The sequence below is a fragment of the Pinus tabuliformis genome, chromosome 3_1 (assembly GCF_031772625.1).
Source record: "Pinus tabuliformis cultivar Carrire ecotype Pingquan chromosome 3_1, CPIR1, whole genome shotgun sequence".
NCBI lineage: Eukaryota > Viridiplantae > Streptophyta > Pinopsida > Pinales > Pinaceae > Pinus > Pinus tabuliformis.
Window position 1 is genome coordinate 513913219 of NC_142301.1, and position 16381 is coordinate 513929599.

The window sequence follows — 16381 nt, forward strand, 5'->3', positions numbered from 1 at the left end:
CATCATCAATATCACCCTCTAAGCATTAAAAAGAAAGAAGAAAAAGCTTCACATGTCAAATCAAGATTTTGTTTGAGTGATGGGTACATTTTTACCAGGGTCATGATAGAGGAGTTCAATAGTGAATTTCACTAACATCAAGGTACATAGAGGGCTTGGTGCTCTTGATTAAATGCTAGTTCCATGCCCTTGTACATGGCAAAATCCAATGGGAATGTTGCAATCCCCCCAAACATGAAATCTTAAAAAAAGTTAAGTTAGTTGGGTTTTAAGTGGGATCTAAAATTCTACTTTCTCCATATGAAATCCAACGAGGTCAAAACCACTCTCAAACATCCTAATCCAATTAATGGTAATGTTAAATTCTTTTACTATAACAAAATTAGCATTATTGTTGAAGGAAGTTAGCTCAAGTCGTATGGCACATGGTTTGTGTCCCAAGCTGTGTGGGTTCAAATCACCGGGGACATGTTGTAAGTTGGCCCTTATGGCATTTATAAAATAGTTGCTCTACTTCGTGAAACAGTGGCAATCATATGTACGAAGTTACCGATTCCACTAAGTGGAAAGTATTCATTCCTATTATTAAAAAAATAACATTACCATTAATTGTGTAGCATTAGTACAGCCATAGGGTTGAATATTGTGAAAATTCCTTCAAATACAACAACTAGAATTAATTCTCCTCACTGTTTAACAATTTATTAATTTTCTTGGTTAATATTGAATTAATCACACTACAATTTCTTCACCAAATAAAATATTGCAGAAGCAAAAATAGGAACTAAGAAATGCTAGCACACACACGTAAAAATGACTATTATTTTTGGACAAATGTCCCCGGAAAAACCCAATGTGGGAAAACTGGTGCAGCAGCTGACGATTTTATTATTATGCAGCTGTGAATTTTGAGTACAATAAATTTGGATGTCTAACTGGCTATCCAATCTGAGAGAAATACTGGCAAAATCACCTGAGGGAATTTACCCTCGTCTCCAAGCAATCCCGACTCTCACTGACCTCTGAAAAGCAATTCATCCAAACCCTTTGTGCAAGCTTTGTGTCACCTCTACAACCTGTCTCACGCTCAGCCTAGAACTGATGTTAATCAAGTCGTCCTGCCTGCTACTAACTAGGAAAGTGTCTCTCCTGCCTCTTGGAAAATCCTCTCGGCCTTTGGAAACTGAAACGACCTCCTCTCCAGTAAAATTGAACTACTCACTGAAGTAACTACGCAGGCCTTGCGCTACTTCCAGGAGAAATAATTTGGCCTCCTCTCACCTCTCTGGAACTAGAAAATCTTCCTCTAGATCAATGTCTCCACCCCTCTCTAGCCCTGCGTCCTCTCTCTAGCTCGAACTTTGTTGCTGGCTAGCTCGAACAGCCCAAGGAACTCACACTATTGGCTCTATGTTGAATGTTTCTCCATCTACCCATCGACCTCTTCTTATAATCTTCAGTTGGGACTCCAACGACCAAGATAAAAACTTAATTAATGGCTAAGATCATCTCCAAGTAGATCTGTGAGAGCTTCTAGAGAATTGTCACCTTTCTCAATTAATTGCTATTAATTAATCGATTTCCATAAGTTAGACTTAGGCATTTTTAATTATCAATCAATTAATTTAATTGAGCCATCTCTAGGTCAAATTTCTAGAAACGATTTATGGGTTTTGGAGAACTCCCATGTTTTAGCCTCTCCACAAAGTCTTGAGACTAAAACACCATTTGATGCTACAAAAACTAACACTCCCACCTAGCGAGGAAGGTGGTGTTGCACTATCTGCCACAACACTATGTCTCTGCATCATCCTTCCATACACATTGCTGATGTCTGACAACTGTAGTTGTCTGCCACAGTCCATCAACTACTACACTAACTTTGATTCATCTGCCACTAACTGTACCTGAACCATGCTGCATCTATGTTGCTGGTGACACTGCACTATACATCCTATACTGCTGCCAACTTTGCATCTACACTGCAACCCAACTAATACTCCCTCCCAACTGTTGTTGTTGCTACTACAACTGAGAAGCATCCAAAACGTTGAATCAACTGTGTCTTTGTGCTGCAACTGTCTCCTAAGTCTCTGACTGCTACTAGCCTCTGCGTTCTCCACTAAGAAATTTGCATTGCTGCTAACTCTATTGTTGAGCCTCTTGCTCTGTTGTCAACTCTGCTCTGCGCTCCTCAATATCTGACTGCCACTAGTCTGCAATTGTCACTCTAGAATTTGACTGCATCAACTGATATTGATCCTCCTACTACTGAACACTGTGGGCCCTTGTAGCAAGGTAATGATCCATGAGGAAACACCATCCAATGCTCACCTCAATGGACCTTGCCCAAATCTTTGCGCAACTCTGGGACTAAAGCTCGATATCGCCCCACCTCTCTCTTGGAGGTATAGTTGCATACATGGTGAATTGTTCCTCTAATTGGGATAATACCTTGTCTATCTATGCTGATGTTGTCGTCCGATCCTGCTTCTCCTTCTTATCCTTCTTCCTTTGAAAACACTGAGTACTGTAGTGGCTAAACTCGCCACACCTGAAGCACTTGATCTTAGATAGATCCTTTTTCTTCTTCTTCTCCCTATGATTCTTGTCCCTAACTAGGAATTTTTCTTTCCCTTTCAATGCAAGGGCAACATTGTCTTCCTCCTTCACACTTTTCGATCCCTTGCTACTACTGTCATTGATGGTGCTCTTTACTATAGATCGCCTCATCTCCTCGTGTTGCAAGCCTAACCACATCTGCTCCCACCCTGGTAATGGATCATGTCCCAAAATGCCTTGGATGAAGATTTCCCATTCCTCAGAGACACTCTTCAGGGCCAAATGCACAAGCTCTATAGTTTGAGGCACTTCTCCTACGGCTGCAAGTTGATCCCAAATATCCTGAATTCTGGTGAGGAAGAGATCTATGCCTTCACCCTTCTACATCCTAGTATTCTGCAACTTCTCTTTCAGAAACATCTTCAACTGCTCGGAAGGATTATGATATAACCTAGCAAGAGCATCCACATCTCCTTCGTTGTATTCTTGCCAGATATGTGTGAGACTATATGGTCCCAAACTCCATCCAGGATCATCCACTTCGCTTTGGCCATGTCTTTCCTGAAAGTCACTAACTGTTGTTGATCTGTAGGCTCTACCACAATGTTGTCCACATAATATTTAAAACCCTGCTCATCTAGGAGAAAGGACATTCTGGCCTTCCAAATGATATAGTTGTAGGCAACATCCAATCTGTCCTAATCTCTAAGCCCAAATGTGGCCATTTCTGCAAAAATTTGAACTGGGATGGAAAGCTCCCTCTTTCTCTTGCTCAGATTCTAGCATTGTTATTCGCACTCCTTTCTGGAGTGAGAAAATCTACCTTCTGCAACTGGAAATTTGGATTTCTGAAGCTAGAAACCCTCTAAGAGAAATCTCCCTCAATGTGTGCACTTTCTCTTCCTCCCAGCATTGATTCTGCTCTAGCAAACTACTGCAAAACCCTTTTGCACCCAAAGAAGAGATATTCTCTGCAAAAACACTAATTTGTTGCTCCCTCTACATGCTAGAATCGTTATTTTGGACAAGTCGAATTTTTTGCCACCTTGCAATTGAAAATCAAACCCTCTATCCAGCAATTCACACTGCGAAGCCTTTGAAAATTTCGGTGTACTGCTCCCTCTGAACAACGAAATTTTCTCTCTCTGCCTATGAGCCTCCTGTCCGTCAAATATGCTTATATACAATGTGAAAATTCCTTGAAATGCAGCAACTGGAATTAATTCTCTTCACTGATTAACAATTTATTAATTTTTCTAATTAATATTGAATTAATCACACTGCAATTTCTTCACCAAATAAAATACTACGGAAGCAAAAATAGGCACTGAGAAATGACAGCGCACACACATAAAAATGACAATTAATTTTGGACAAATGTCCCCAGAAAAACCCAATGTGGGAAAACTAGTGCAGCAACCAAGGGTTTTATTATTATGTAGTAGTAAAATCTAAGTACAGAAAATTTGGATGCCCAACTGGCTATAAAATCTGAGAGAAATATTGGCAAAATCACCTGAGCGAATTTACCCTCGTCTCCAAGCAATCTGAGCTTTGACTAATCTATGAAAAGCAAGTCATCCAAACCCTCTACGCAAGCTCTGCGTCACCTCTATACAGCCTGTCTCACACTTAGCCCGAAACTGATGCTAATCAAGTCGTCATGCCTGCTGCCAACTGGGAAAGTGTCTCTCATGCCTCCTGGAGAATCCTCCCGGCCTCTGGAAACTAAAACGACCTCCTCTCCAACAAAATCGAACTGCTCACTAAAGCAATTGCATAGGCCTTGCACTGCTTCCAGGAGAAATAATTCAACCTCCTCCCTTGCTTCTCCATAACTAGAAAATCTTCCTCCAAATCATTGTCTCTACCCCTCTCTAGCCCTACGTCCTCTCTCTGGCTCAAACTCTGTTGCTGGCTAACTCGAACTGCCCACGGAACTCACATTGTTGGCTCTTTGTTATATGTTTCTCCATCTACCCATCGACCTCTTCTTATAATCTCCAGTTGGGGCTCCAACAGCCAAGATTAAAACTTAATTGATGGTTGAGATCATCTCCAAGTCGATCCGTGTGAATTTCTATAGAATTTTCACCTTTCTCAATTAATTGCTATTAATTAATCGATTTCCATAAGATAGACTTAGACATCTTTTATTATTTATTAATTAATTTAACTGAGCCATCTCTGGGTGGAATTTCTAAAAATGATTTTTGGGTTTTGGAGAATTCATGTGTTTTAGCCTCTCCGCAAAGTCTCGAGACTAGAACACCATCCGATGCTACAAAAACTAACAAATATTAGGTTGCCCCACTCAAAAATTATTGCTTTCATTAAAAAGATTTGCATTTGATGGGTCTTTGGTTGCATTGTACAAAACTAGTTGGGTGGTTCCGTACAAGAATCAGTTGGTTCTATAATTGGTTGGTTCTATACCAAACCGGCCTTTTTTGGTTATGTGCCACTAGTCGAACTAGTTTAGGCACCAAAACAGTCAAACCAAACGGTTCCACTGGCTCCAATCCAATTCCGATAAAAATGGTTCTTTCTACATCTTTGCTCTTTGGATAAACTCTACTCCAAATGGCATTGATAAAGACGCCTTGAGGTATTGAAATTGTTCATTGTCATCTTTTGAGATATGGATTATGGAATGACGTCCTTCAAATAGCAATTCAACATGTTATAAATGCCTCATGTGAATCACGGTTCGTTGGTATACTTTCCTGCCACTATACAGAATTGCATCTTGCTATATAATCCTTTATGATCTTTGTTGAATGGCGATGAATGAATGGTCTTTGATTCTCTTACAAGCATAACTTGTGAATAATATGGTCTTTGGATACATTGCCATTGATATGCATGCCTCGAGTTCAATGGTACAATTCAAATACTTGTGATTTACCTTAACTATGATTTATTAATTAAGCAGGACTCATTCAATTTCCAAGCATCACCTTGAACAAGTATTGTTTGTCCAAAGTTAAATGCATTGAAGCTTGTTCATCATTGGCAATTTGATCTACTACTTTCGCTTTACCTTAAGAGGGTAAGATCAAGTTGTCTTAGTCAAACCAAGTCATAGAACTCCCATTAGAGGAAATTTCAGCATAAAAGTGGCCTCCTAAGAAAAATAATAAAATAAGAGTTATGAATTTTGGAGGGAAAAGAAGAAAACTATTTTTTTTAATTGTATTTTTGGCTTATCTCCTTATAGGTTTACTCAAATTTCAAGTGTAGATACTCGTTGGATGCGGAATTAAATTCCACATCCAACGAGTTCAACACGTTTTTTAATGTATCTTCAATTTTTATCAATGTGGGTCTTCTCAAAAGTATGCACAATGGGTACTCGTTGGATGTGTAATTTAATTCTGCATCCAACGAGCATCTACACTTGAAATTTGAGTAAACCTATAACGAGATAAGGCAAAAATAGAATTAAAAAATCAAAAATCAAAAATCAAAAAATAGTTTTTCTTCTTTTCCCTCCAAAATATTTACATGTGCCTCTTTTTAAATTTAAAGGATTTTGATTGGTTTACATATTGTGACGTGGAAATTACATGAAAAATTCATGGGCACTTTTAGGCTGAAATTTCCTCTAATGCCTTCATTATTTGACGACTTTGGCTTAGTTTGACAATTAGGAACACCCTCCTTAGGTTAGGAACCTTTCCTCCTTAGCCTTAAAGTGAGAGGCAAAGGCCACTGAGGTGATAATGGGTGGCTTGCCTGAGAGTTGCTCTTGGTTCTCCTGTTGGGATTAGGACATTTTCCCTTAGGTAAGATTTTGAGCCGCAACAAGTACTCCAAGTATATTTCATATTGGTAAATTAAAAAAGATTGTAGATTGGTCCATTTCAGCTTTTTCATGCCTTAATCATATGTAAGAGCATCACTCATAATTTGATTATTTGACTCCATGCCTATCGGATAACCACTTAGCTTGATCTTTCCATCTTCTTTTGATTTTCCTATCTTACAACACTTGTTTGGCAGCTTGCTAAAGCCCCTGTTTGTTTCACCTTGAGCTCTTATTGCCTAAGCTTTGGTAATCCTAAGTTAGGGAAGGGCCCCTTGAGTTGGAGAGAAGCCAACCTAAAAAGAGTGGGGAAAGGTTATTGTGGTGAAGTTAGATAACCTCTCCAAGTTTCTCTTGGGTTTTCACCTAGTGGTTGGATGTTTTACATGTTGGGTGAGAGTTTGAGTAGTAATAGCAAGAACACCCATGAAAATATTGGTAGTGGGGTATTGATGTGGCATAAATTGAGTGGTTGATTACTTGTTGGAATAGATCACTCCACTTATTTGGCATATTTTCACAAATTTGGAGACATGGGGACCCAAAAAATGTAGGGTGTTCTACCAAGGGACCATACATCCTCATGTCCAGTCATCTAGAAAAGAATGGAGACGAGAACATCACACAATCAAGTGTAATGCTATCTCTCTATGATAAATAAGTATACCAAGCAATACATCATCAAAACCTCTAGCACATCATCATCCATGTCATCAACAATCCATGGAACCAAGTGAACACCCTAACCATTTGAAGCTCTTTGTGACGAAAATCACAAGGGTAGTGAAAAAATTCACCAGTATAGACCTCATGCAAAACGAGAGGTAACAATGGAATATTAAAATGTTTTTTTACTGGATTGAAAGAGAGAATATATTGGTGATTCATGTTTTTCCATGAATCAATGGTTCAATAAAGTACTATGATGTTCATTTGAGGAACTAACCTTGTTGCAGATTTATGTTTTTCCAAACCCACATTGACTTGGGGCAGATGTTGAGAGCAACCCAGAAGAATGTTAATTATGTCATGGAAAACATACCCAAGGAAAAGGGCTTTTGTCCAATGAGGATAGCCGGCATAGAAGTAGTGCCTTGTGAGATTGGAAAAGGGAACTATTGATATAGAACACTTCAAATCTGATTCCAAAGTTAATTTCGGGTTTAAAGACTAACGAAGATGAGTTTATTTCACCAAATACCTATGTTGTGACCTTAGTGTTTAAGGCCAATTTCACCACAAGTATATTCAAGCAGTGTTGTAGGAACCATCCCCCCCATGCATCAAACCCTAGAACCACGCACAGTACGAAACCATGGCCAAAGTGCCCCTGGAACCATGCTTCAAACTAAATTTGCACGATTCTTGGAATTTTGGCACTGCCACTTGCCGAATCGTGCTCCCTAGACACTCCCTAGGTCCTTCCCAAATGCTCCCTAATGGTAATGTTTAACTAAAAGTGACATTCTCCTTTATTTTTCATTTTCACCCTTTTACTTAAATTTTTTACATTATCATTAATTGACTCAGGATGTTTGAGAGTGGTTCCAACCTCATTGGATTTCATATGGAGAAAGTAGAATTTTAGATCCCACTCAAAATCCAACAAACTTAATAATTTTCAGGATTTCAAGATCAATGGCATTCTGACATTTCATTAGATTCTATCACGTATGGGGGTATGTGATTAGAATTTAATCAAGAGCACCAAGCCATATATGTACCCCAGTGTTGGTGGTGTTGATTGTTGAATTCCTTTATCATGGCCTTAGCAAAAATGTACCCTTCCCTCAAACCAAAATCATTGATCAAGCATGTTAAGCTTTTTCCATCATATTTTAAGGCTTGGATTAGGCAATTTGATCAAAGTTTGGTGGTGTTGATTGATGTTCCTAGAGAATCATGGTAGAGATATAGGCTAGACATGCGGAGAAGAATGAAGGGTGATACTAGTGATGAGGATCTTGATATAATTGATGATGGAGTATTGTTTGTTAAGGAGTGGGAGAACATGCATGGTGGTGCTACCCCACAGCTACAACATTGGTGCTTTCACAATTGGTGAACATTTCTTTTGTAGAGAGGTATTTAACAACTAGCTCAATTTATTGTTCTAAACCTATTGATCTTCATATTTTAGTGCATAGGTGGCCTATTTTGTAAACATAAGTATTTGGTCATGTTATTGTAACGAGTAAGGGTTTTTTATTAAGAAATCTAGATTAGGGACCAAAACCCTTACATGGATTTTCCAAAACAAAATTTCTGCAAACCAAAGTGTTCAAAAAGATTGCAAATTCTGGGATTGCTATTCCATACTATTCTAAAGACATTGGCATTGTATATTCCACAAAAGCTTCCCAGAATATAACAAAATTTACATAGGATCGTAGAAAAATATAGACGTGGGACTTAACACAGAGAATCAGAGCATCAAATTTAACACTGATTATTCACATTAGTACCATCGCCTATGAGTCGGCGAGCTCTTTTCCCTCTAGCAACAACGTTGGTGCCTTCCTCGTCCACAGTCTTCAGCGGATTACTAGTCCCAATAATTTCTAAGGTCACCAATCTTTCACCAACAACACAGATTAACTCCCAGAGATCTTCGACCATCTGCTCCATATCAGCTTGTTGATGAAGAAGCTTGGCTTCCAAAAATAGCTGGAATGACATATGCTGCCTCTCAACCATATCCTCAAGCTTCGAGATGGAGACAAGCAAAGCATCCAACAGTTTATCTAACACCAGATTGGCCTCATTGTTATCAGGAGGGACGAGGGAATTGGCCATTACGAAACCAAAGTTGAGCACCCAACTATATTGAACACACAATTGAGGGAGGGGTCTGCAACAAAACCAACATGAACCAGGGACGCATTTGCACTGTGAGGAAGCCAGAGGCTCATTATATAGGCAAGGTCCCTGCTAAATCACGAGCCAAGCATCATCCAAAGATTTGTCTCATTTACCTAGAGATTAGCCGCACAGAGGCATGACAAGAATGAGAAAGCGTCGACCAGCTGCCATAAATTCATTTTTCCAATCGAGGCTCTTAACATCGCAACCGAGGAGAACCAATCCAAATCCCACCTGTGAGAGCATAAATGGAAAAGACGCCACTTTCTCGATGCAATCAGGGAGGCCAACCACTTGAGGTCCCATTTAATAAGCAAAGGCAAGGAATTAATAGGCCAAAGATATGGATATCGTCAATAATCAGGTCCTGGAATTTCGGCCACCTTGCAAAGAAGAGGCCAGAGAACATGCCACGTACCCAACACTGCAATGGGAGTGAACTTCATCGTGTCTCTGTTCCTTTGAAGGAAATATATCCAAAATCCAAGCATATAAATAATAGGAGTGAAGGAGCCCCTAACTACCCTTCCAAAACTTGTGACAGTCATTAGAACTATGGGATTGGAAATAAGCATACAACGTTGTCAATTTCAAGTCTACCTTGCTCCATGGTAGAACCTTTTTTGGCAAGCTCGTTAGCTCTAGTATTTAGATGTTTGAGAATATGGTAGAATTCTAATTTTCCAAATTGGGAAGCAAAACGGAGCACTCTTAGCGTCATAAGAAGAGATGAACAGCTTATCTGTTCCCTGACCTTCGTCATTTGTCAGATGACGATCATTGAGTCTCCAAAAATAGTGAGCCTTGGAATTTTCTTTTTCTATGGCAACCTCCAGTCCTTTACATAATGTGAGGAATTATGCCATATTGTTCGTTGCAAATCCTAAACCCCATGGAAATTGAGACATTATTTTTCCATTGGGGCTTAAGAGGACCACTCCCGCGCCTGCCTCCCCCCTTTGGTCATGTTATTGTTGACAATTGCTAAAAAACCTATTTCTTTCCATAAGTTAATGGTCTACTTTCTATTATATAACTTAAAAATTTGTATGTTTGTTTGTAATTGATAGAATCTAGATTCTAGATGGTTGATGCTTGAATAATTAATCATTAATGTACTATGGATGCCATTTCTATCTTAATTTATGCATGCTTTCATATATTCTGCAACTAATTTGGCATTCTAGATGTTGTTTTTAATATAAACACATAATATATAGACACTTCTGAGTATTTTTGGAAAATGACGCTTTCGATGCTTCGTTTCCAAAAAACCGCACCCGCTTCATCCCCGCTTCATGCAACATTGTATTCAAGTATGGTAATTAACCTTGGAAAGGTGGGTATGTGAACGCAAAAAGACTTTCTTGGGAATGAGCTATTACCTTTTGTGAGAATAGAAAAGAGGAAATAGTGAGGAGTTGGACACTTGTTGATGACTTCCTTGAGAAAGGGGAACCGTGACTGATATGTGATTTGTTGAAGAAGTCTGAAAATCACTCTAGCTTTGTCCAAATGGGTAGAGGAGGTAGGGATTCTACTTGATCTTTTGAGGGTACTAAACCCTGTTACCGCTCAAACTAGTAGGGGTTCTAGGAGGGGATCCTATAGAGAAACTACTAGGTCAAGGGGGAATAATGGAGCGATAGCCCACTGCCACCTTGGCTAAGGCTCCCTGCTCTTTACGGACTTTCACCGATGGGAGGAGACCCGATATAATAAGGATCACTATAATGAATATATCAATGATAGGATGAAAGGTGATCCTGAAAGCCTATTCACAAGAGAGGCTCAAGTATGTGGCTTGCTTGCTTGGTAAGCAAGGTGAAAGGCTCTTTAAGAAGGGCTAGGACGATTCTCGAGGCTAGGGTTTGGGAATATATATTTCAAAGATGCTTCCTAGTCCTAGAAATCCTTATGGAGAATTGGTCTTTGTGTGATCTTTGTGGAATTTGAGTCAATAGGTTGTGGGACCACAGGAGACCAAGCGGACCCAAAATAAGGTCAAGGGTATGGAGTTGATCATCCAATGAGGGGCTTGACCTATTTAGGGAGAAGAAGAGGATCAAAGGACAAATTTTCTTTGATATTTGAATTCAATGATCCTAATGAAGACACTAGCCAAGGGAAAACTAGGGCAAGAAATGGTCCTTGAGCTAGGGCTTGTTATATCTCGAGATCCCATCATCGGATTTGCTTCAAATTTGGAGGGCCTCTAGAGAAAACCTCAGCACAATTGTGGACCAAAAATCGAAGTGTTTGGATGGCTAGATTATGAGATAATTGATGCCCTAGGTGACCTATGTAGGATAGGCATAGAAAAAGAGGGAGGTGAAAAGAATAATCATTGAAAATGATCACCAATGGAGGATTAGTGCCTTGTCCTTTGGGAGAGATGGAGTCAAAGAGAATTTATAGTTTGGGAAGAATTCACCCAATCAAGGAGGCCTTCAACAACTTCACATGGCATTTAGAGTATGAGAACAGTTGCTGCAAGGATTTTATACTTCAATTTGCAATAAATTATGACTTATCGAGATGTATTTAACATAAATTATCTCTAGGAACATTCACCCATTCATACATGGCCCATGACATGATGCAATACTATAAAGAACAAAAAATCCCACAATTTCATATAGAGCAACAGTAAATTTCAGACTTGTATAGCGAAAATCCCAGCAACATTCATGTGACAAAAGTAAATGACAAGAATAAGCATTAAAAGAGTACTTACATGTATAAAAGAGTATATCCAATCATCAAATTTTGCCAATAATGAAGCTCTAAGACAAGAGAGAGAGATCCAAACATCAAAATTCATCCATAACATCCAAACTTGTTCTTCAAAGGGAGAGCAAAAATTTCACAAGAGCAAATAACCCAGTCCAAGTGATGATGATCAAAATGAATCATCTCACTTCTATTTATACACTCTAATGAATTTGATTTAGCTAAATTGGCCTAATTGAGCCCCTAAAACAAAATAATGTGCATAATAACAATGCCTTTGGTGACAAGCCCACCAAATAGCTCAATAATGTAAAGAGAAGCCTCTCAAGAGGGTCAAATGATCACTAAAGTGAGTCGTTGGGCCTTTGAGGAGGCCTAATGAAGTTCAAGGGGTGCCATGATGGAGAAGTGGACTCCCAACATAATGGACAAGCAGTTGACACCTTGTTTTCCAAGCAAGAACCTGTGGTGCTCCCAAGTGGGTGTGGGGGCACAAGGGCAATCTCATGGGTCTTCAAATGGATCGAATATGCCTGTAGACCATCTGTAAGGGCTAACACAACAGACATAAGCCCTCCCTCTGCAACGGGAGACATCCTCTGGACTCTAGATTATCTTCCAAGTGTTTGGTGCAGCTGTGGAGTTGGATGGGCTTTGGTGGACCAAGTGCATCATCCTCATCCAAAATTGTGGAACATGAGCAATCAATGAGCGTTGTTGGGGATCCATGAAGTAATCTCTGCTATGGTGGAGGCCCATGGCTCTCAACGCCCACTCTACAAGTGCCAATGTGGCCCTCTAGAGGGCTAGGACCCCATATAGGGAGACCAAGCCCCAAATGGAGATCCACCTGCAATCCCGATTCCTGCATAAGATCCAATGCGTCCCCTCGCCCTCCAATACAACAAAACATTAGAATAATCAAGTAAAAGAGCTTACAAGTCATGGAATCAATGGGGCCCTTCATGGTGGCATGCCCTTCCATAGTGGGATTTGGTACATACAAGTGTCTCCAAGCTCAATAGGGGGTTAACCAAGGACGCTATTAGGTGGTTTCAACCTCTAAAGGGGGTGACATGTCCATGGTACATCCCTTAAGTGGTAGGTTGAAAATGATATAATAATCGAATGGAGTGGGGATCATGAGAATCATCCACACCACATGTCAGGGTTCATGGGTAGCTATAATAAGGGAAGCCCACACCTGGGTATGTGAGTGTAGGAGGGAGCAAATCGTGGTACATGAGTTACGCCGACCTTTGTTTTTCCACCCTTCTTCATATGTCTTTTGTCTTTTATTGATTTTTCTTCAGAACTACTCGAGGCTCCAGGGGATGAGAGCATGATGTGTAATATGTAGCAGTGGATACCCCTTTAAGGTGGGGCGGTTCATCGCCACCAGGGGTTGGGACAATCATGGGTTCCTTAATGATAGAGGGGGCTCATCTAGGGCCCATACGAACCAGGGTGATGGTTGTGGATAAGGAGTAGAGCTCATGTTTGGATTTTGCCCATGCGCTAAATTTGTATGTCTCGACCATCTTTTGCATTTTGTGGTACATTTCCTATTAAGAGTGACCAAATTATGCTTTTTCTTTTCTTTTTAGCTACATCAACCTCCGGGGCATCATTCCAGGCCCGACCCAATGTGTGGACAAGGGGAGGGGGAGGCTAACCCTATGTGGACCCAATGGACACAAGTGGAACCGGACGGGAAAAGAGATGAATGGGGCTCAAATAAGTGGAAAGGGGTAATGCAAGTGGTGACGGGAAGCGGGACCATGTAACCAAAATCAAGATTTCCAATGTAGTGTCAGCCCTAAAGCTAATGTCCAATAAAGGAGATCCCACAAGACTAGGATACAAGGATAACCATGAAATCAGGCAATGGAGACAAGAATGCGAAACCTAACCCACTCTTTACGCCGAATCCCCCCACCAATTCATGCCCAAAAGTGCACATACAAGAAGGGAAACTACTCAACTATATTAATGAAAATCCATACCTTTGGGGTTGGGAGGCCCACCTTCAAACATACATTCATGACAAACGGTTGAGGGACCACATGGCTGGCTCAGGTGGTGGAGAAAGTGGCACATCAAGCTATCTGGGGGCTACAAGGGGCTGTTGGCTGCCAGCTGAGGACAATTTGGGAGAAAAAATTCTCCCATATACACTACCCACAGGTGGTGGGTAACAAAGCCCATTGTTTAAGCCTACCACTGTTGGCAGAGCCCTCTTCATCACACAATAGTTATTTTAGCGGGATGTCTGATCCATTGTTGTGATTTGTTGGGCAGAGTGAGTTGATTTATGTAAAGCACTTAGGAAGAGTTGCCCTATATTCTAATTGAGCTTAAGCCCTGCTTGGGGGCATCACCTGGTTTTCAAGGACTGCAATTGTTGGGTGGAAAATCGACCCCTGGGTGTGATTTACCCCACATTGACAATTTTTGTAGAGCAATTAGTTTGCACCAGTAGCTGGTCTTGATGAAGGCATGGGAGTACAGGGATGTGTCAAATCTGCTGCTAAGTTTTTTATCACAGAACTGTTTTGAATACCCTAGAGAAATGTTCATCAGGTAGCACACTCCCAACTGATCCATGTTGGGTTGGGCTGTAGCAGCCATGCACTGTATGTGAGTAAGCTGGACTGCATGAGTTCACTGGCTTTGTCATCGTGAATGCTATCAATCAGTGTGTTCCCACTAAACCTAATGGCCTCTACACCACCCTGCATAGAGGATATAACTTCTTGGATTGCCCTCAGAACGAGTTATTCCATTTTCAGTCACAAGGGTCGCACTTTAGGTCCTGGAGACTATGCATTGTTTCCAGGCTGGCATATGCCATAGACCTCTCAAAGAGGGTCTTTACCAAGAACCCTTTTGTTAGACTGTTTATTGGTAGGATTTATTTTTGTTATAATGAAATCATAACCAATAAAGGAGAAGGCTGTGTCACATGCTGATATTCTCGTTTTATTGCATTGGTGTTTGGAAGCTTAAGAATACAATTTTAATGACTGATTACAGATTACACATAATTATAAAGGTAGCATGAGCTTAAGGTAACTCATTTAATCAGTAAAGCTTATTAAAATAATGCAAGCATTGCGCACCTGCTGACCACAACCAGTATACAGAATGAGTGTACTTTGGAGGCAATAGAACAGCAATTGTCGGAATTGCAACAAAAGGGATAAACTGTATCAGTACATATGGGCGAAGATCATCAAAAAGCCTGCAAGAAGAAAATGGAAGAGGGAAATATATCAAACAGGCCTCTCATAACAAGCATTCAATATATCAAGGAAAATATCAACACTCATACTTGCCTCCAGTAAGCAATGCTGACAATACCCAACATTAGCAGAGGAAATAGAGAAGCAGTTCCAGTGCGCTCATCAATTCTTTCGATGAAGAAGATCACCATAATTGAAATCAATGCGATAGTCACCTGAAATGCAATGTTCAACAGAAACATAAAACAACGGGTGGCAGAACTTGACAGTAATTTGGCAATTCATCAGTTTAATAGAGGGAGACCACTGTCAAACTGGATAGTCATGTGAAAAGAAGAGAGATGCTGCATGACCACTATTAACTTTGTGCCCTTTCTCTAATGATGAATTTCTGACACAGGAGAAAAGGCACTAGAAGAAAATAGAGATGGAAGTTGCTGGAAATCATAATGACATCGATTGACAAGTAATAAAAGCATCAAGACCGGCATATATATATATATGGAAAAAGAATTCTTACTGGTAAACGGTCCCATACAAGCCTAGCATCATCTGGTTTGAGATGGTAATAAGCTGAACCAAAAGCAGTGGCTTCAACACCAGCATAAAAGACTAGCCAGCCCCAAACTTCTCCTCTTAAACTGAATGCACGATCAGCCAAAAATCCAATAGACATAAAAACATATACAAATGGATAGAAAAAGATGTATAGAGTTCTATAAACTCAGAAGAGATAATATAGTCATACCTTAAACCAAAGCAATTTCCATGAAGACACAAAACAATTCCAATAACGCCGATAATTAGAAAGGGAAAGATTGAAATCACATTTAAGGTATTGGGAACTCCTAACATACCAAAAGAAACAAGAAGTTGTCAGTTGAATTTAACAGAACCAAGTATTTACCAGTTGAAATCAAGCAATGATAAACGTAAAATTAATCGGTATATATATATATATATTTCAAATAGCAAAACTAATAATCCACAGCTAACATTCATAATGCCCTCATACATCTAATGCTCAATCTTGACTTCTGAATCAGGCATGAGTGACAAAATCCAAAGACATGCAAATAGCAAAATTAATAATCCACAGCTAACATTCATAAAGCCCTGATACATCTAATGCTCAATCTTGACTTCAGAATCAGGCATGAGTGACAAAACC

The 16381-nt window shown here is 39.9% G+C and overlaps 1 protein-coding gene across 1 annotated transcript in view; it reads right to left on the reverse strand.

Moving 5' to 3' along the window:
* The window catches only part of LOC149188069 (uncharacterized), a 109829-nt gene extending 93764 nt beyond the window's left edge, over positions 1 to 16065 (reverse strand). The window contains exons 1-4 of the mRNA XM_089409860.1: positions 15959 to 16065; positions 15731 to 15851; positions 15304 to 15425; positions 15088 to 15209 (exon numbers count right to left, since the gene is read on the reverse strand). Coding sequence (XP_089265986.1) covers positions 15088 to 15209; positions 15304 to 15425; positions 15731 to 15851; positions 15959 to 16065 — 472 coding nt within the window. The remainder of the gene's footprint in view (positions 1 to 15087; positions 15210 to 15303; positions 15426 to 15730; positions 15852 to 15958) is intronic.
* Positions 16066 to 16381: the final 316 nt, after the last annotated feature.